This window comes from Oryctolagus cuniculus, chromosome 9, assembly GCF_051225735.1.
Source record: "Oryctolagus cuniculus isolate XC-2025 breed Fujian yellow rabbit chromosome 9, ASM5122573v1, whole genome shotgun sequence".
Lineage (NCBI taxonomy): Eukaryota > Metazoa > Chordata > Mammalia > Lagomorpha > Leporidae > Oryctolagus > Oryctolagus cuniculus.
The window spans coordinates 22,339,814-22,361,160 of NC_142875.1; the positions used below are offsets into that span (position 1 = coordinate 22,339,814).

The following is a 21,347-nucleotide window of genomic DNA, read 5'->3' on the forward strand; positions in this document are numbered from 1 at the left end:
TGACTGTTGATGTACAATGTAATACTTTATCCCTGTTAGTATTTTTTTTTGTTCCAGTAGTATCATGTGAACTCTGTAATTAACACACAATTATTCTTAGGTGTTTAAATTTAACTGAAAAGTGATCCCTGTTAAATATAAGAGTGGGAATAAGAGAGGAAGGAGATGTACAATGTGGGACATGCTCAATCGGACTTGCCCCAAATGGTGGAGTTGGAAATTTGCCAGGGGATTTCAATACAATCCCATCAAGGTGGCATGTACCAATGCCATCTCACTAGTCCAAGTGATCAATTTCAGTTCACAATTGATCACACTGATAGGTCTAAGTGACAAAGGGATCACACAAACAAGACTAGTGTCTGCTAATACTAACTGATAGAATCAAAAAGGGAGAGAACAATCCAACATGGGAAGCGGGATACACAGCAGTCTCATAGAATGGCAGATGTCCTAAACAGCACTCTGGCCTCAGAATCAGCCCTTAAGGCATTCACATCTGGCTGAAGAGCCCATGAGAGTATTTTAGGCATGGAAAGCTAAGACAATCTGGCAACAAGAAAAAAAAAAAAAAGATGACCTAAATGAAAGATCTCTATGAGTGAGATCCCAGTGGAAAGAACAGGGCCATCAAAGAAGGAGGTGCCTTTCTCTGAAGGGAGGAGAGAACTTCCACTTTGACTATGACCCTGTCTGAATAAGATTGAAGTCGGCGAACCCAAAAGGCTTCCATAGCCTTGGCAACTCATGACTAGAGCCTAGGGAGATTACTGATGCCATAAACAAGAGTGTCAAATTGTTAAGTGAACAACAGGAGTAACTGTGTACTTACTCCTCATGTGGGATCTGTCCTTAATGTGTTGTCTAATGTGAAGTAATGCTGTAACTAGTACTGAAACAGTTTTTTACACTTTGTATTTCCGTGTGGGTGCAAACTGATTAAATCTTTACTTAATGTATGCTAAACTGATCTTCTGTATATAAAGAGAATTGAAAATGAATCTTGATGTGAATGGGATGGGAGAGGGAGCAGGAGATGGGAGGCATGCGAGTTGGATGGAAGTTATGGGGGGGGGAGCGATTGTAATCCATAAACTATACTTTGGAAATTTATATTTACTAAATGTAAAGCTAAAAAAGACTTTAAACCATTTCCTCTCAACAATTTTTACAGGAATATTTTTATGGACAATGCAACACAAATAATTGTACTTTTTTGTACTGTATATTATCCACAGATCAGAGAAAATGTATAGTATTTGTCTTTATGGCACTGGCTTATCTCACTAAGTATAATGGTTTCCAGTTGCATCCATATTCCTGCAAAAGACAGGATTTCATTCTTTTTTACAGATGAGTATTATTCCATAGTGTTTATCTACCACATTATGTGCTTCCAGTCATTATTTGATGGGCATCTGAGTTGATTACTTATCTTACCTATTGTGAATATAGCTGCAATAAATAGTAGAGTAAAGATAACTCTTTCATTTGCTGATTTAGTTTCTTTTGGATAAATTCCCAAGAGTGGGATGGCTGCATTATATGATAATTTTTTTTTCATCTTTTAAGGGATCTCCGTATTGTCTTCCACAATGGCTGCACAAGTTTACATTCCCACTGACAATGAATTAGGGTATCTTTTTTCCTCACATTCTCACCAGCATTTATTGTTTGTTGATTTATATATGAGAGCCATTCTAATTGGAGAGAGGTAAACTTATTGTAGTTTTGAGTTGCACTTCCCAGATAGTTTGTCATTCTGAGAATTTTTTTAAGTGTTTGTTGGCCATTGGAATTTTCTCTTAAAAAATTCCTGTTCAAGTCTTTACTCATTACTTAACTAGATTGTTTGCTTTCATGTTGAATTTCTTAAACTCTTCATAAATTCTGGATATTAATCTTCTATCGGGATTAATATTATCTCCCATTCTGTCCATTGCCTCTTCATTTTGCTCAGTGTTTCTTTTGCAGTGCAGAAGCTTCTCAGCTTGATGTAATCCCTTTTGTCAAGTTTCACTTTGATTGCCTGTGCTTGATTGCCTGGAGTCTTTTCCAAAAAGTCTTTGCCTATACAAATGTCTTTTAGAGTTTCCTGTGTTCTCTAGCAATTTGATGATATTTTGTCATATATTTGTGTCTTTGATGTATTTTGAGTTGATTTTTGTATAAGGAATAAGGTATAGGTTCTGCTTCATACTTTTGCATGTGTAGAGCCCATTTTCCCAGCACCATTTGTTGAAGAGACTGTTCTTGCTTCAGAGATTGATTTTAGCTCATTTGTCAAAGCTAACTTGGTTGGAGATGTGCGGATTGATTTCCAGAGTTTCTATTTGTTACATTGTTCTACATGTGTACATTTTTATCAGTACCAGACTGTTTTGACTATAACTACCTTGTAGTACATCTTGAAATCTGGTATTCTGGTGCCATAAGCTTTTTTAATGCTATTATTTCACTGAATAGGCCTTCTAATACATTTACTTTTTCTACACCTTCAGGTCATTTGACCATATCACATAAATGATAAACACAGTTTTAAATTTTTCTAATTTATTTTGCTTTTTTGTTCTGACTGAAATATTTTCAAAGATCTGTCCTCTAGCTTGAATATTTTTTCTTCTGCCTCATCTAGTCTGTTATTAAGCCTTCCTACCATATTTTTATTTGACATGTTGAATTCTTCATTTTTAATATTTGTTTGGTTTCTCTTTTTATCTGTATCTTACAGGAAAATTTATCATTTGTGTCCAGTATAGATTTTTTTATCTCATGAATTTGTCTCTCATCACGTCTTTTTTTTTTTTTTTTTTTTTTTTTTTTGACAGGCATAGTGGACAGTGAGAGAGAGAGAGACAGAAAGAAAGGTCTTCTTTTTTCCATTGGTTCACTCCCCCAAGTGGCTGCTATGACCAACGTGTTGCAGCCGGCATGCTGTGCCGATCCAAGGCCAGGAGCCAGGTGCTTCCTCCTGGTCTCCCATATGGGTGCAGGGCCCAAGGACCTGGGCCATCCTCCACTGCCCTTCCAGGCTATAGTAGAGACCTGGACTGGAAGAGGAGCAACCGAGACAGAATTTGGCACCCCAACCAGGACTAGAATCCAGGGTGCCAGCGCCGTAGGTGGAAGATTAGCCTAGTGAGCCAAGGCACCAGCCCTCTCATCATTTCTGAGTAATCCTATGATCATTCTTCTAAATTCCTTTATAGGCATTTCATCAATCCATTTGTCTTCACCTTCTAATATTGAAGTGTGTCTGTGTTCCTTTAGGGGTGTTAATGTTGTCTTCTTTGTTCTTGTTTCTTATATTTTTGCACTTATTTTTAGGTATTTGTGGAAATACTTGTTGGTTTTCTCCAATGTTGATCCATGCCTCTGTGTCTTAGTGGAATGTCTGCTTCTTCAGTGAATACCAAGAAGCATGTGCTGGGTGTGGTCAGGAATTCTAGTAAGTGCTCAAATGTTGTTTATGCAACATCACCAGTGACATGAGCTGCCTTAGTCTTCCTTCACCTAGCTCTCTGAAGCTGGCATCTCTTCTAGCCCCCAGCTGTGGGATTCATGAGTGGTGTCCTCACTCTCTGGTACACATTAGCTCTTTCCACACTGCTCCATGGCAGCCTTCTTCCTCTGTAAGAATTTCCTCTGCAATCTTCCCTTCAAGTCTCCTCTGGGAAGACTTCTATTATCTTTTCTTTTCTTCTTCTATTATCTTTCCCTCTGCTTTTATTCTCTCTCCCTCCTCAAAATCAGCATGTTTTTTCCCTATTCAGTCATCTTGGAACCCTCCACAAAGTTTCTTTTGAATGACTGTTCACCATAGGAAGGAGAAATGGTGCTGAGCACATGTGAATGACCTTCTCTTCTCATTTCTTCTCTTAAGCCCCAGCGAACTCGGAGATCAAAACAGAGGTCGTTCTGATTGGCCTTGTGTCTCCTGGAGAATTCACAGAGGTGTTCATGTTCAATTTTGTAATATCTGAAACTGGGTAGTGATTCTGGAGTTTAAGTGTTATAGCCCCAAACTCTTTTTTCCTATCTGGTGGATGCTAAGTGATACTCTATATCTAAGCAATTATTTACTGTAATGCTATTTTCCCATTATAAATTTCTGATTATAAATGTTAAACCTATATTCAAGAGTCTGTACTGTGGTACAATGGGTTAAGCTGCTGCTTATGATGCTGTCATCCCATAATGCTGTGCCAGTTCAAATCCAAGCTGTTGTGCATTTGATTCAGCTTCCAGTTAATGAATCTCGAGAATGCAATATGGTCATTCTGCCACCCAGGTGGAGCTAGCATGGAGTTCCTGGCTTCTGTTTTCAGTCTGCACCAGCCATGGCTGTTGTAGGTATTTGTGGAGGGAAACAGAAGGCAGAAGTTTACTCTCTCTATCACTCTCTGACATTAAAATAAGTAAATAAATAAATCTTAAACAAAATAAAAGAAAAACATGGAGATGAAATATAATCCTAAACACTTCTTTACAAAAACAAAATAATCACATTAGTATTCTATAAGAAATTCTCAATTACAGACTAGGGATGTTTTAAATAACAATTTAACTAGTCAAAACTGGATTTCTATCCTTCCCATTGCTCTACTCAGAATTAGGACAGGACCCACCTCCCAGCTCTCCCTAAGCCCCTTTGAGGCTTTTTATGGGAGGCCTTTCCTGCATTCAGATATCCTGGTAGATATAGAAGCCAATGATGCCATCAAATATTTTATTTCCTTGGCTCAATTTCAGAAGACAATTCGGGATCTCGGGCTCCACACAGACCAGGACGCCAGCCCATCCCACTTATATGAGCCAAGAACGCAGGTCCTGCTTAAAACCTGGAAAGACAGCTCTCCCAAGTCCCAGCTTGCTCCCACGTGGAAAGGGCCATACACTGTCTTACTTTCCACATCTACAGTGATCAAAGTGCCCGGCATCCCCAGCTGGATCCACCATACCAGGGTGAAGTCGTACTGCCCTGAAGACCAGCAAGATCGTGGACCTAAAGAAGCTTGGTCAGCGGAGCCTCTGGAAGATTTATGCCTACTGTTTAGGAGGGGCCCAGATAAGTAAAGATGCCCTCCCAAAGCCTTCCCTTCTTCCTCCTACTGGCATGCTTCCCACCTGTACTCCTAACTGATGCCTCACCCTTTATCAGGCCACTCCAGGCTGCAGTTAATCTATTGGCCAACACCTCCTATGGCCACTCCTGCTGGATTTGCCTGGTGGTGCAGGGCTCATCTGGGGAAGCATGGCCAACCTCTCGAAGGGAATGGGCTCAGACAGCGGGATTTATGTACTACTCAACTTCTACTGGGCATCAGGGTGTTCGTGCATCAGTTAAAAAGGACAGCCTCTCACACCCTGTTATAGGACCTATCTATACTAAGGTCACGTTGAGGGCAAAAGCCCCCCTGTGCCTCAGCTCTCCTGAGTTTCCATAAGGACACCCTGTGGGATCTCTAAATAGCTCTTCCTGTAACTTTACTGTAACAATGTATACCAAGGATCGGGCACTCCCCATCAAGCCCCCGTTGCTCTTCTCCTCTCTTCCAAACGTATCTGTGGCACATCAGCTCCAATATACAGGGGGCTTCTGCCAGGGAAGGCCTCTGTCATGTAAACATCTTGCTCTAATGGCCAATTCTAATTGGGGCAGCATAGGAATAGATAATTGCTCCCTCATTCATGGGGATGGTAAGTTAGCACGGACTTCCATTGACACTACTAGACGGGTGATGTTCTGGGAAGATTGGACAAGCAGTACGTCCCACAACAACACCCCATGTTTTAGTCCACTAACTGCAGCTTCCTTTGCTGCCACATACTTCTTCAAACGTTCCACTACTGAAAATTCCCCACTTAGCATACACCACCTCTCTGGGTGCCTCCCTCCCACAGGGGGGATATACTTTGTCTGTGGGACTCTTGCTTACCAATGCTTGCCTTCTAACTGGACAGGGGTCTGTACCCTGGCCTATGTCCTGTCTACTATATCTGTTGCTAATGTTTCAGCCTCCATACCGATTCCCTTACACAGTACTTCTCGACTCTCCAAGAGGATTCCCCCTCTGATCCCCATCCTGGTAGGGATCAGCACGGTGGCTGGAGTGGCAGGAGTTGCTACAGGCACAACAGGGGCAGTATCAGCAAACAAAATGTATACCAGCCTCTCCTCCGAACTGGCTACTCTTAACACCCAAATAGCAGCATCTCTCTTCACTCTCCAAAATCAGATCAACTCTTTGGCTGCAGTTGTTCTCCAAAACAGACGAGTGTTGGACATGCCAACTGCCGCTCAGGGAGGTGTATGTGCCATGCTCCAGGAAGAATGTTGTCTCTGGGTCAATCGGACTGGACAGGTACAAACCCAAATTCGTACTTTCCTGGACAAAGCCAAGCACCTCCAGGACCAGGCCAAGCAAGGCTGGGATTTCTGACCTGATATCTGGTCATGGAAATCCTGGATATTTCCTCTCCTTGGCCCAATAACTTCTGTAATCTTGCTGCTTCTCTTTGCACTGTGTGTTTTTAATGCCCTTGTTCGTTTTGTCTCTAACAGACTAAAAGCTGTCGAACTCCAAGTGGTTGTCAGACAAGGCTTCCAGCCCATTCCACTGGATGACCTGAGCAGCCCTCTGGACTGAGCAGGACAGTCTTTCCAAGACCACTGTCACACACCATAAGACACATAGCAAGAGGAAATACCCAAAACCCCCTCGACATCCACATGCCAGCTTTGAAGAAGTTACAGAAAACGGATCTCCATCCATAATCCCAAAGAAGATTTTTGGGTATTGCCTCTTGAGGGGGGAATGTTAGGTAGGAAGTCAGATACGAGCTTATGTGTGTGCGACATAGAGGCCTAAAGAGAAGACATCTATGTCCAGCATATGCTGCATCTCAGGGTCATCCTGATGGTGTTTCAGGGGCAGCCCGGTATTCACATCCTGCCCTGCCCTGACCCCTTCTACCAGATATCTCTCAGGTGCAGCCCAGTATCTGCATTTCAAATACCCTGCTCCAGATCCCAATTCTCTAGCGGGTCCTGCCCACCCTTCCTCCTGTCTGATAGCATTTGCATCCATAAAGTCCTTTGTTTCAGACCTTCAAGAGAAAACTCAGATAGAAGTTTTTCTATTTACATCCAAAAAGCCCTTTGTTCCAAGGGGAACAGAGGTGGGGAAGCAAGACCCATCTCCTTAAAAGCCCTAGGCCTCAACCGGACTGTGCACTCAGCCCTCTGCCTATCTGCTGAGCTGCCCGCCTGCCTGGCCAGGTGTAATCTTTCCACTCAATCATGTAACCTTGTTCTACCCCCCGCCCCGTCCAAGGGATGGCACTCTCTCTCAGGTCCTGTCTGGAGAGGTGCCCATCTGTCTTTACGGATGTCCCTTCCTTAATAAACTTTGCCACTTTTACCTCCCACTTAAAAAAATTTAAATTTTAATATATTTGCAACTTTAAAAGGAAAACAATCTATGTTAGACAGTGAAGCCCTTATAAAAGCTCATCAGTATCAACATTATTATTAATGTCTTCACTTCTGAGCTGAACCCATCTTGGCATGGACCATTCTTTCTGTCATTAAATTCTGCTATTAAGGAGTAATTTTTATATTTCTCCTCGTGAAAAATTTTTCCTAATTTTATAAGTGAAGACTTGGTAATGTTTCACTTAGGTCATTATGCTGTATACACACTTCTTTGTTGTTTTAAAGATTTACTTATTTTTTGGAAGTCAGAGTTACTGAGAGGGAGTGACAAGAGAGATAGCTTCCATCTTGCAGTTCACTCCCTAGATGGCTGCAATGTCCATTGCTGGGTCAGGCATATCCAGGATCCAGGAGCTTCATCTGGATCTCCTATATGGGTGGCAGGTATCCAAATACTTGGGCCATCTTCCATTGCATTTCCCAAGCCATTAGCTGAGAGCTGTATGAGAAGTGGAGCAATCTCTTTAACTCCAAGATTCTTTACTTGATTTCTAAAAACTTTCTTCTCACAGCCAAGGAGAGCACAATTCCAGATTGCGTAGAGTGTCAAGAGAAGATCATGCAATGAAAAATAAAGCCTCACATATTTCAAAACAGATAGCTGACAATGGACAAAGATGATCTACACAGTTTTTGTCAGTGCTTTAGCACTGTGAAACATTACAGAAGCAGAAAAACTCTTGGGGAGTGAGTGGCAAGGTAAAATTAATGAACTACTTAATTCATTGAAATTAAATCTCAGTATCTAATAACATAAAACCTACTTACAGAAAATAACTTGAAGTTACATTCCCTGAACACTTGAGTTTGATGTAGAGAATTATATTCACTTTACCCATATAAACACATTTGATTTATTTTGTAAATAGTAAATACAGAACTCATATTACTTGTTTGTTTTTACTTAATTTATCCTATACAACTTCCTTTATTATTATGTATATCAACTTTATTCATTTGGAATACTCCAATATATTTTATAATGTAGGTATAGTGTAAAGTATCTAATCATCTCTCTTGTGATGGATATTAAGATAATTTTTTGTTTTCATTATCACAAAAATTTTATTAGATGCTTAGAGACTGATACTTTTATTGTTGTAGGAGAAGTGGGATTATTGGTCAAAGGGAATATGCTTTTATTATTATAAGATTTCCACATAAACTCAACAGAGATCTGATGATTTTTTTTTCCAAAACTTCTTAAAAAACTCACCCATTTTTCCTTACTTTCCATAGTTTAAAATTTGCTCAACCACTTTTGTTAGGAATTCCAAAGTACATTTATATAAGAGAATAAGGATTTATGAATGCCTTTTCAGATTTGGTTGCTCTTCTCCTTTTATTTGTTTCTTTTCTTGCTCCTTTTATATACTTGGGTTTTAAAATTAAAATTACTATCAATATATGGAGCTCCCTATTGACAGATTTACATTCATACCAGTTGTTCCCTTAAGTTATTGCATTGGCTACATATCCTTTTTCCACTCAAGTCTTAGAAAGCCTAAGTAATGCTTTCTTGTGAAATTGACCATAGACAATGTAAATCACATGTTCTCAATACATAATCTGATCTAACTTTGGAAAAATTCATTATTTGCCTGCTATGCTGACATCTTATATGGGAGTCAGTTTGCGTTCCAACTGTTCCACTTCCAATATGCTCCCCGCTAATGTGCAAGGAAAATCAGCAGAAGATGGCCCAAGTACTAAGACCACACAACTAAGCTTTTGGCTCCTGGTTTCAGCCTGTCTCTGCCCTGCAGTTTGAAGAGTGAATTAGCAGATGGAAGATCTCCCTCTCTTTCTCTCCCTTTCTCTCTCTCTCTCTCTCTCTCTCTCTCTGTTCTTCTCTCTCTGTAAGTATGTCTTTCAGATAAATAAAGAAATCTGTTTTTTAAAAAAGAGATACTTATGGAGCCAGCCCTGTGGCCCAGTGGGTTAATGCCCTGGCCTGAAATGCCAGCATCCCATATGGGCGCCAGTTCTAGTCCCTGCTGTTCCACTTCTGATCCAGTTCTCTGCTGTAGCCTGGGAAAGCAGTAGAAGATGGTCTAGGTCTTTGGGACCCTGCACCTGCGTGGGAGACCTGGAAGAAGCTCCTGGTTCCTGGCTTCGGATAGGCGTAGCTCTGGCTGTAGTAGCCATCGGAGTGAACCATCAGATGAAAGACCTCTCTCTTTGCCTCTCCTCTCTGTGTAACTCTGACTTTCAAATAAATAAATAAATCTTAAAAAAAGAGATAATTAGCAAACATCTCAAATGTCTCTTCCTGATGCTACTGTGAACATCAAGATTGTGATAAAATCAAACTTAATTAAGTTCATATAAGATTTTGATGATATATTTTATGCAAGAATAAATTATACTTCATTAGAAATTGCAAGTAAATATCAGAACCACAGATTATCATCTGTAGAAGGTAAAGTGGTTAATAAAAATGCATGCACCTAGAATGAGTTAATAATTTCAAGTTTATTTCTGCATTTTTAGAAAACATTTGTATTAAATAAATGTTAGTTTCCCCCAGAATATTTACATGTAGCAACGTAGTGCTTAGATTTGGGATCTTAGGCAAAAACTTTTGCTGCTTTTTATAAATCCTTTTCTTTTCAATATCATTCATACTATGACTCACCATTATGAGAATGCTATGATTGAAACTTTTTTGATTTAATACAAAATGAAGCATTTAAAAATATTATATTAAATATAACTTAGTTACTTAATTTATTATTTGTGTTTATTTGAGAGGCAGAAAGAAAGAGAGGTTAGAGAGGACACTAATCTACTAAAACCCTATCCAAATGCTCAGAACTGTTGAACAAGGCTAAAAATTGGAGTAACTCACTCCAGGTCTCCCACATATGTGGTAGGAACCCCATGATATGAACAATCATTGCCACTGCTTCCCAGGGTCTACATTGGCAGGAAGCTGGAATCAGGAGCCAGAGCCAGGATTTGAACCCATATACTCTGATGTTGAACATGGAAATGCTAATCTCTGTATTAATTATCAGGGTAAATGCCTGTTCCATTTTTAAGTTTTATTTTTCTCTTAAAGTTGTTTAAGGATAGCTACAATGGCAGGTAAAGAATGCTGTTCGATGAAACAAATAGCGGAAATGTCTCTTTTTATCCAAACAAATACAATTCTTCAAGTTTTATTACAAGTAAATCTGGGTTCATCAAATAAGATGATAATAAGTGTTCATAGTAATGATTAATTCAAAATATAGGAAGCAAAAATAGCTTCATTCCTATTCTAACCAAGACTTGAAGTGTTGCTTATGCATTCATTTCAATACAGCAACCAAGTAGACTAATCTAAGATTTACATGATGTCTTTATATTCGTCTATGGTTGCCTGTAAAATTTGATTAACTCTGCAAAAGCACTTAAATGGAAGACCAACTAAAACTGCATACGTTTCTCATGTGAATAGAGTCTGCCTTTTTTTTTTTTTTTTTTTTTTTTTTTTTTTTTTTTTTGACAGGCAGAGGGGACAGTGAGAGAGAGAGACAGAGAGAAAGGTCTTCCTTTTCTGTTGGTTCACCCTCCAATGGCTGCTGCCACGTGCTTTTTAGCAGGAGCCAGGTACTTCTCCTGGTCTCCCATGGGGTGCAGGGCCCAAGTACTTGGGCCATCCTCCACTGCACTTCCTGGCCACAGCAGAGAGCTGGCCTGGAAGAGGGGCAACCGGGACAGAATCCGGCGCCCTGACCGGGACTAGAACCCGGGGTGCCGGGGCCGCAAGGTGGAGGATTAGCCTAGTGAGCCGCAGCGCCGGCTTGCCTTTGTTTTCTAAAATAACTTGCTTTACTTTCAGCTTGGAAGGAAAACAAAGGAAAGGAAATCTTTGATATTTTCTGGAAAGAGCAAAAGTATTTAAAATATGTATGCTGGACAATAACTTAATAATGGAATTGAAACTTGTACCTCTGAACAGGAAGTGCCAACACTCAAATTCATACTTGTAACTGTTAAGGCCAGAATTTCTTGTCTCATGTCCCACTGCTAACAAAACAGGACAGAAAATACAAGCAGTAAAGCAGAATATGCAAATAGAAATGTCATTATGAACTCATTCTGTAGAAATAGACATCACAGAATGTTGAACTCATGGATGAGAGATTCTGCACAAATTAGCAAGTCAAGACTAAAGCCCTGGAGAGAACAAAAAGTCTGAAATTATCCTTTTGCATTTTTTTCTTTTCCTTGTCTTCAATTTTACCTAGTTATCCCATCAAATTTATAAATATTACTTACTATTCTCAGAATTAGAACAGTAAGTATGCATAGATGCAAACATCAGGCTTTGGGATAGCCATGAGAGTCACAAAATATGTATAAAAATTAAACTTTCAAAAATGAGAACTAGGTTTTGGACCTATTATTTAAACTCTCTTTAATAGGAAATTAGTGAAGTGTCCAAGATAGAAACCCTGAAAATAAAAATGTTCTATTATCATACTCCCAATTCCTATATAACATCAATATATGGAAGACAGATTCACTTGTGTAATTAAGGAATTTTTTTTTCAGCATATTGCATAAGAAGAATGATCACGTTGATGAGAGTCTCAAAGAAAAGGAAGGTATCTGGCATTTTATTAGCAGGTAAATAAAGATGTCTTTGGTGTACTTATTAATGGAGTCATGCAAAAAGAGACAGAAATTTACACAGTGAAGGGTGGTTCTTTTATAATGAACTCTTGCTGGAGAACAAAAGTTCTGGGGAGGAGTGCATTCTTAATGTGAGAATCAGAATTACACAGAGAAAACAGACACAGACACACACAGAGTGGGACTGAGAGAGCGAAAGAAAGCAAGAGGGGGAGAGAGAGAGAGAGAGAGAGAGAGAGAGATCTTCCATCCACTGGTTCACTTCCCAGATGGCAATAAAGGCTAGTGCTGGGCCAAACAGAAGCCAGAAGCCAGGAGCTTCATTTGGGTCTCCCAAGTAGGTGACAGGGACCAAAACACTTGGGTCATCTTTCACTGCTTTCCCAGGCCATTAGCAGGGAGATGAGTTAGAAGTGGAGCAATCAGACAGGAACTGGTGCCCATATGGGATAGCAGTGTCACAGACTGTGGCTTTATCCATCATACCACAATGGTGGCCACAGAAGTATATTCTTAACCATCACCATTCTCCAGTTATACAGGGCCCAGATAAAATCCAACCATCACCCTATATGAGAAATCTAAGTTTTCCACTGTAAAAACATTTTTAACTGCACCACATATTGTTTAGTTCAATATCTATTTAATGAAGTCCCAGGTGATACATGCCATTTAAAATTCATTTCAAAGAAATAATACTAATAATCCTTAGGAGTTGATTTTTCTTTTATTAGGCAATGAAAATTATATAAACCATAGTTATCATTTTGTCTGTGCCTAAACTGAAAGTTAAATTGTATGCTCAATTACAGAAATTATATTGACCTATATGATGGTATGTAAGGAATCCCATTATTTTCAGTGTGTTTAAAAATAAACATTATATACTAGAAGTTTTGCTCTTTCAATGCGTTTTGACATAACCAAAAGTTTTTTAGGAAGGAAACAACATAGAAGTAATATACTTAATTCAGGGCCGGCGCCGCGGCTCACTAGGCTAATCCTCCGCCTTGCAGCGCTGGCACACCGGGTTCTAGTTCCGGTCGGGGTGCCGGATTCTGTCCCGGTTGCCCCTCTTCCAGGCCAGCTCTCTGCTGTGGCCAGGGAGTGCAGTGGAGGATGGCCCAAGTGCTTGGGCCCTGCACCTCATGGGAGACCAGGATAAGTACCTGGCTCCTGCCATCGGATCAGCGTGGTGCGCCGTCTGCAGTGTGCCAGCCGTTGCGGCCATTGGAGGGTGAACCAACGGCAAAGGAAGACCTTTCTCTCTGTCTCTCTCTCTCACTGTCCACTCTGCCTGTCAAAAAATAAAAAAAAAAAATATATACTTAATTCAATGAAGGCTAGCATGAGTCAGCTTCTTCGTCTTGATTCCTTAAAGCCTATCTTCTCAAAAAATATATTTATAAACTATAAAAGATTTTGAATTGAATTTATGGCATAGAAGAAAGCAAGATTTATCTAACTATTGGTGAAAATGAGTATACAATATTTATGAATGTGATTTGATATTTGGTAAAGGAATTACAGAATAAATTGTTAAAGGATTAAAAGACAATAATTTCAAAGCCTTGTCATCTCAATGATACACAAAGCCAATGCTTAGATAAAATTTCTCCAAAATACTTGTGAAGACCTCCTTTTATACAATTGTTTTCAGGTTCTGTCTCTTGACAAAGAGAGAAAGGCGATGACAAGAGAAAAGAATTTGAAAATGCTTCAGACGAAACTCAGGAAATTAGACTTGCTTCTACTAATCCTGTCATTAGAGTTCTTTACACTTTTATTTGTCACTTTCTCAGATAGATAACAGCAGCAACTAAATATACCTTCAAAAAGTAAAGGAATTGATTCTTGATTGCCTCCTGTATACTAATTAGCATTTCCATATATTATGCCATCTGATTGTCTTGTGAGGTCATAGTGCACAGAGCAGTGTGACACAGACTGAAACAGACCATGGCCTGACATTATTCGCATGGTAGTTGAAAATGCAAATTCTCAGTGTTTGTCCTAGATTTTAAAAATCAGAATCTTTGACATCTGTGGCAATTCTTGTAAACCTAAGCTTTCAGAAGCATTGATTCATAACCTTGCACCACTTATAAGGAACAGGGTCAGAAATATTAAATTGCCAACTCATTTCTGTGCAGCTTTTGAGTTGCACAACCATGAGAAAACTACATCTTTTCAGCAGAAATTCTTGAATCTTTAATTCACTAATTCCTAAATCGTTGCTGTGACCAAACTGTCTGTTTGGTTTCTCCCATTTCACCTGTTCTTTGATCCCATCAGCTCCATCAATATATTGATGTCCCCACTTACTCCTCTTTGATCAATACTGCTAATTTCACTTCTGTCTCTTTGAAGTTTAGATCCATGATGACTCTAATGATTCAGGTGAATTGTTCCAACTGTTTTCATTCTAATATCCTAACGCCAATTGTTTGATTTTCCTTTTGTTACATTTCATTGGTTAAAAACTAAATTAACTTCATAATTCTGAGTTCCAGAAATCATTTTGGATTCCTTATCACAACTCATTCATTTAACTAATAGATCTTGAGTTAGATGTTCAAGGCACTATTCTTGTTGCCTAATGATGCAGATATGTCCTGAGAAATGTATTTTGGGCAACTTTGTCATTGTGTGAATATTACAGAGGGTGCTTGTCCAAATTAAGACATCACTATTTCCTTATGAAATTTAATCCTTGAAATGGCCATTGTATCTACAGTCTATCATTGACTGAGACGTCTGAATTATGTTCGATATGACTGCTTATGTAAAATGCTTCCTTTTTATTTATTTGTGGACAGATTTCTTATATCTACCTTGCTACAGTTAAATATATTTTCCTATTATCACATAGGAAATACATGTAAAAATAATGATAAATTCACTTATTACATTTATGGCTGAAAATTTTTGAATACCATTTAATTGTCCATGAAAGAAAATGAATATCCTTGGAAAAGTGTCAATGTTTGATTCTAATTGCCTCCTTATTTCCCAAACTCTTCTCCTTTCTTTCTTCCATCCCACCATATTAGAATCCATTCTTTAAATCTAGCAGTTTCTTTATTTGCATCTGGATTCTCAAGCTTTATATTTCTTCAGTTTCAACGCTCTCATTTTTCACTTAGAAATCTCTAACAAACCTTGTAGTGGTATTTGCCCTGTCCCATGAAACAAGCAAAGCCAAATGATCCAAAAAAAAAATAACTTGTTACACTACTAAATTAAACTTGTGGTTTGTTTTAAAATAAGCATTGTATTATAAATGCATCTAAAATATCTATATTCTCCATGCTAAAAGATAATATCCAGAAGGTGGGGTTATAAATATAGGAATAAAGTGAGCAAATATGCAACATTTTATTCAAATCTTTATTGATATAGGGCCAGTGCTCTGGTGTAGCAGGTAAAGTCACCGCCTGCAGTGCTGGCATCCTATAGGGGCACACCAGTTCGAAGCCTGGCTGCTCCAGTTCTGACCCAGCTTTCTTTTATGTCCTGGGAAAGCAGTAGAGGATGGCCCAAGTGTTTGGACTCCTGCCACACATGTGGGAGACCCAGAGGAAGCTCCTGGCTCCTGGCTTTGGATTCGCCCAACTCCATCCATTGTGGCCATTTGGGGAGCAAATGAGTGGATGGTGGACCGACCTCTCTCTCTCTCTCTCTCTCTCTATATATATATATATATATATATCTTTCTCTCTCTCTCTGAGTCTGCCTTCCAAATAAATAAATAAATCTTTTAAAAATCTTTATTGATCAAATGCTGTGTTTTGAACATGTTCCTTAAAGTGCATGTGTTGACAATGAATTGTCAAATTAATATATGGATGGTATTTGGCAGTAAGGCCATTGGGAGGTAATAGGTTCTGCCTTATGATGGGATTTATTATAAGAGACAGAGACTCTTCAGACTGCAAGTCCACCCAATTTTGCCATGTGATGGCTTCTGCTATGTTATGTTAGTGCAAATTATCTTCATCAGAGGCAGCCTCTTGATCATAGAGTGAAGTTTTCAAGCTTCTTTCCTTAAGCATGAGCCACATAATTTACTCATGCAATGGCATTCTGTTACAGCAACATAAAGTGACCCAAGGCATCAGTTTAATGGAGAATCCAAAAAACACATACATTTACGGTTAGGGGTTTTAAACCAAATGTGAAAATATAGGCAATGAAGATTTGTACAAGGTAGGCACTGAAGTTGAACATCCAATAGACAGAACACGGTGTATCTATTGTATTGTTACTCATTCTCTTTTACTTGACAAGGGTTTTAAGATCTCTTAAATAGAAGAAAATATTCAAAATGGGTAAGTTGAAGAGTGTGTTCTTTAATTCATAAGGGGATAATTTTTTCCTCCACACTGTTGATTGTCAAACACAAAGAAATAAGTAGCTCATGTATATAATTTATTTCTGTAGAGGCAATTAAATTACCTGAAATAAAAAAAACTTTTTATGATAATCTCTCTCAAAAAGTTAACTACAACTCACACATCTCTTGAATCAATGTATTATTTTATTAAATAGTTTATCTACAAAGATACAGCAATTTGAACTTAACATTGCAAATCTTATATCACATTTTTATAAAATCAGCTATTTCTACAGGATTGCAAATATGTTGATATTTCTGCATTTCAGGTAAGCTATTGATTCAATAAACTACCTCACCTACCAAAATTTAAACCTGTGTTTCAATCTGGAACTATCCATTTGCATTTGCATCTCATATAGATCTACTTAATTTATAAGTTATTTTCAATTCACAAACTGGATATTTTTCCATCACAACTCCAAGAATTCCAATTGTAATGGCTGTGAAACATATACATTACACACAGTTCTCTGATTTTCTGCTTTTCACATTTCATAATGTTAAAAATTCCATTCACCTGTTAAGCAACATCTTCACAATTCCCACTGTGAAACTTGCTTTATTTCAAACTTACTACTCCAATCCACACCTCTTCCCACACTAGACAGAGGAGTCTTTTCAACATTTGCTACCACAAGATATTACAGTTGGTGCATTCCTTTTCCGTGGAATTTCACATGCTTCCCTAGGATTATTTGAGTGACATTCGACTCTTTTACTAATCTGTAGTTTCAGAAGGTAGTAAAACTTAGCATTCTTCTATTTGAAATTTAACTGGCTAACAGTAAATAAGTCAATAGGAGAATTAATAATGTAAGGGTACACATAATTTCTTTTTTTCAAAAGCAAATCCACTTGTATTTATTTTTGAGGAGTAAAACCGTCTCCTTTAATATGATATACTAATGGTAAAATAAAATTTCAAAAACAGTTTTAAGGTTTCAAAAGCATTTCCGCCTGAAAAAACATAATGTTGAAAGAAATCCAGGTATGGCATTCAGCATGGTGATTAGTGCCAAACAATAACCAATGGCTTTTTGCTTAATGTGGATATTGTAAAGGTCGGTGACTATGAAATAGGAAACATAAAAGTAGATTTTATCTGGAAATGTATCTTTCTAAAAAGCACAGCCGTATAATTTTTTTTTTTTTTTTTTACTTTTTCAACAAAGTAGGGTCAAATTACAGTGTAATAACACAGGTTTGGAGAAAACCTGATGGTGAATTTCACTAAGGTTTACAGAGACCAAATTTTTAAGAGCTAGATGACTTCAACTCCTCCTAAACCCCTCTTTTAGAGAGCAGCATGTGGAATGATTACATAGTCTAAGCAGCTTTTCCCCCATAAGAAACACTTTTTTAGGTGAAATGGTATAGTACAATATTATTTTATAAAAAACAAACAAAAAGTACTGGAATTTTCTAACAAGCTTGCTTTTCCCCATAGCTTTGGCCACTGACCTATTCAAAGCAGTTTGCCAGATCTTATCCTATGAGTATTTTTCCCATTATTTTTAGTATTACAGTCCGTTAGTACTTTACCTAAACAAATTTTCATCAGGAGCAGCTTTTGTACAGTTAGAAATTTATTTTAATGCTTGATCAGAGACAGAACAATAAATGTTATTTCCAACTACTCCAGCATTTTATCACACTAGTATTGTGAGATTTCAATAAAACATAATGTGGTTCTTTTAAATAAATATTCAGATCTTCTTTTCTTTCTTTCTCTTTTTTCTACTTTTTTCATTTCTTTTAAAAAGATTTATTTATTTGAAAGACAGAATAACAGAGAGAGAGAGAAAAGGGAGAGAGAGAGAGAGATCAAGATCTTACTCCTCCAAATGGCTCCAAAGCCTGGAGCTGGGCTGGTCTGAAGCCAGGGGACAGGAGTTTCTTCTAGGTTATGACATGAGTGCAGGGACCCAAGCACTTGGGCCTTCTTCTACTGCTTTCCCAGGCACATTAACAGGGTGCTGGATCAGAAGCGGAGCAGGCAGGACTTGAATCAACACAAATTTAGGATGCTGGCACTGCAGGCAGAGGCTTAATGTTCTATGCCACAGTGCTGGCTAATTTATTGTTTACTCTGTGTTAAAGCCCCTGCTAAAGCATCACTTATTTGATTTCATTTATTTTTCCTAAGGATGAAGCAGAGATACAGATGCTTCAGTTCTCTAGGTTGAGTGATCTGACTGTGGTCTCCCAGCAAACACTATAACAGCATCAGCATTCAGGGAAGCTGACCCTGAAGCCAGCCTTCTCTAGGGTTCCGTGTATTGCAGCACACCAGAGCTCATTATGCAGTGCTTAGTGGCAGGAAGGATGGGTCTAGTGGATCTCACTGGGAAGAGAAAGTCTAGTGGAGAAATGAGGAAGGAATGACAACTAACCATTTAAATTCCATCATCCTTTCCGCAAGGTAAGAAAGCTGTCCTGAGTTGCCAGTTTGCTTCCAAGTCCTGTCTGTGGGGAATCCTTGGTGTGTGCAATGGAGCGAGAGTAGCAATGAAGTGAACATGGAGTCCCTTTTCAAAGATATGTCAGGTGACATTTTAAAAAAAACTCAGCCGACAGCCTTTCGGCACTTTGTCCCATTCTACAACTGTCGCTGATCCAGTACACTCAATGAAACTGAGTGAGGACGAACTTCCTCCCAGGCTAAGAGTGCAGTGATAAATGTTTAGGACACATCTCAACAGCATTGGGCCCTTGGTTGGTGTTTTGACACATGAGTAAATCTTTCCTCCCCAATCAGATCAACATACAAAATATTGTGTGCAATCCCCCAAAAGATAAACCAATCATACAGCTGTCTAAGAAGAGAAATTAGCTTCAATGCAAACGGCATCTACTTATGATAATTTTCTATAAGTTAAGCCTCTTCCTTTTGTTGTTGATTTTACTCTTAACCAAGCACACTAAACAGTTTAGAATTTTTTTAAAAAGACATTTTTATTTATTTAAAAGACAGAATGAAAGTTGTAACAATTAAATGTGCATTCATTAAATAAAAACTTTAAAAAACAAAATAAAAGAATGACAGAGGAGATAGAAAGAGATTGCGTGCATGCACTCGCTTACCTCTCAGATATTTGCAAGAGTCAGAGCTAGGAATTCTGTGGATGTCAGGGACTCAAGCACTTGGGCCACCATTTGCTTACTTCTCAGGCACATCCGTGGGAAGCTGGATCAGAAGTGAAGGAGTTGGGACTCAAATTGACATTTCTTTTAGGAGGCAGGCATCCCAAGCAACAGCGTCATCCACTGTGCCACAATATCTACCTCAAAATTTAGTATCTGCAAAGATCACCTTCTGAAACCATAATGTCCTCAATACCCATTCTCTATGTGTTTACTGGCAACATTCGCAAAACAGTATTATTACCTCCATTGCCTTTTCTTCCAGTCTCAACTCACTCTTTGTTATTTTTCATCCTACCACTTTGCTGAAACTACAATCTTGAGAGCTCGATTCTCCAAGGACCCACTAATTAACAAATTCAATGGTCTCTTCTAAGTCCTTATGGGACTAGACCTCTTTACAGCAATCAAAATCACACACCACTTGTTCCTCCTTGAAAAGCTCTTATTAATGGAAGAAGAAAATGAATGTCTCCTCCCCATAGAGAGATTGGGAGAAGAATGGCCCTTGGCTAAGAATTTAATCAAGCACTTATAAGAAGTAATTTCAAGCTTCCACCTGGTCTTAGTGTAACTCAGGAAATAAGTTGTTAAGAGACACATGCCTCAGCATTAGCCCATTTATTATTCCAGGTAGACCTAAAATTGCACATTTAGAAAGCGGGAGGGCTAGCAGATGAAGGAGAGGAAGCTTCATGTCGTTGCATAATAATGAGACCACGCTAACTCAACTGCTGTTCAGTGAACTTGTCAATCATGAGGCAGTAAGAAAGTGATTTTTCCTGACTAGAATTGGAGTTATTCTGGAAGGTCTATGCACTTGTTGAGCTTCATATGAGGAAGAGAGACAGAAAAATTCAGCAGATAGCAATCTGAAAATTGAAGGAACTGTTTGTGATACCATCTAACCTATGGGAAATAATAGAAGGATCCACATTTGAAGTCTCCATGGAGTTTACCTGAAGAGACTCTGAAAAAAATAGGGTATTCACGAGTGTTCCATTAAGGCCCAGCTGTTATTATTATTCTAATCTGGGTATGAATAGAGTAGTGACATTTAATCTGAAATGAAATCAATCTCAAGAGATGGGTTATTGAAGGAGAGATTTTTTTTTTTTTCTAAAACCAGTGTCCAAGGACTTCAGGTGATCACTCACGTCATAAATAAGAGTGCTAATTGTTAAATCAACAACAGGAGTCACTGTGCACTTACTCTCCATGTAGGACCTCTGTCCTTAATGAGTTGTACCGTGAGAATTAGCTGTAAAACTTGTTTTCAAACAGTACTTTATACTTTGTCTGTGTATGTATATGTGCAAATTGTGGAAATCTTTATTTAGTATAGAGTTGGTCTTCTATATATAAATTTAATTAAAAATGAATCTTAATGAAGAATGGGGTGGGAGAGGGAATAGGAGGTGGGACAGGAGTAGGGGTGGGAGGGTGGGTGTTGGGGGAAGAACCATTATATTCCTAAAGCTGTACCTATGAAATTTGTATTCATTAAATAAAAGCTTTCTAAAAAATACCAAAAGGGACTGGCACTGTGGCACAGTGGGCTAACGCTCCAGCCTGCAGTGACGCCATTCTATATGGACACTGGTTCAGGTCCTAGCTGCTCCACATCTATCAGCTCCCTGTTAATAAAGTAAAGCTTAAAAAAAAGCTTAAAGTATCAAA

At 38.5% G+C, this 21,347-nt stretch overlaps 1 protein-coding gene across 1 annotated transcript in view; it reads left to right on the forward strand.

The window, feature by feature from the left end:
• The first annotated feature begins 5,498 nt into the window (after positions 1-5,498).
• Positions 5,499-21,347, forward strand: part of LOC149124526 (syncytin-2-like) — an 81,658-nt gene continuing 65,809 nt past the window's right edge. The window contains exon 1 of the mRNA XM_089304847.1: positions 5,499-6,311. Coding sequence (XP_089160973.1) covers positions 5,499-6,311 — 813 coding nt within the window. The remainder of the gene's footprint in view (positions 6,312-21,347) is intronic.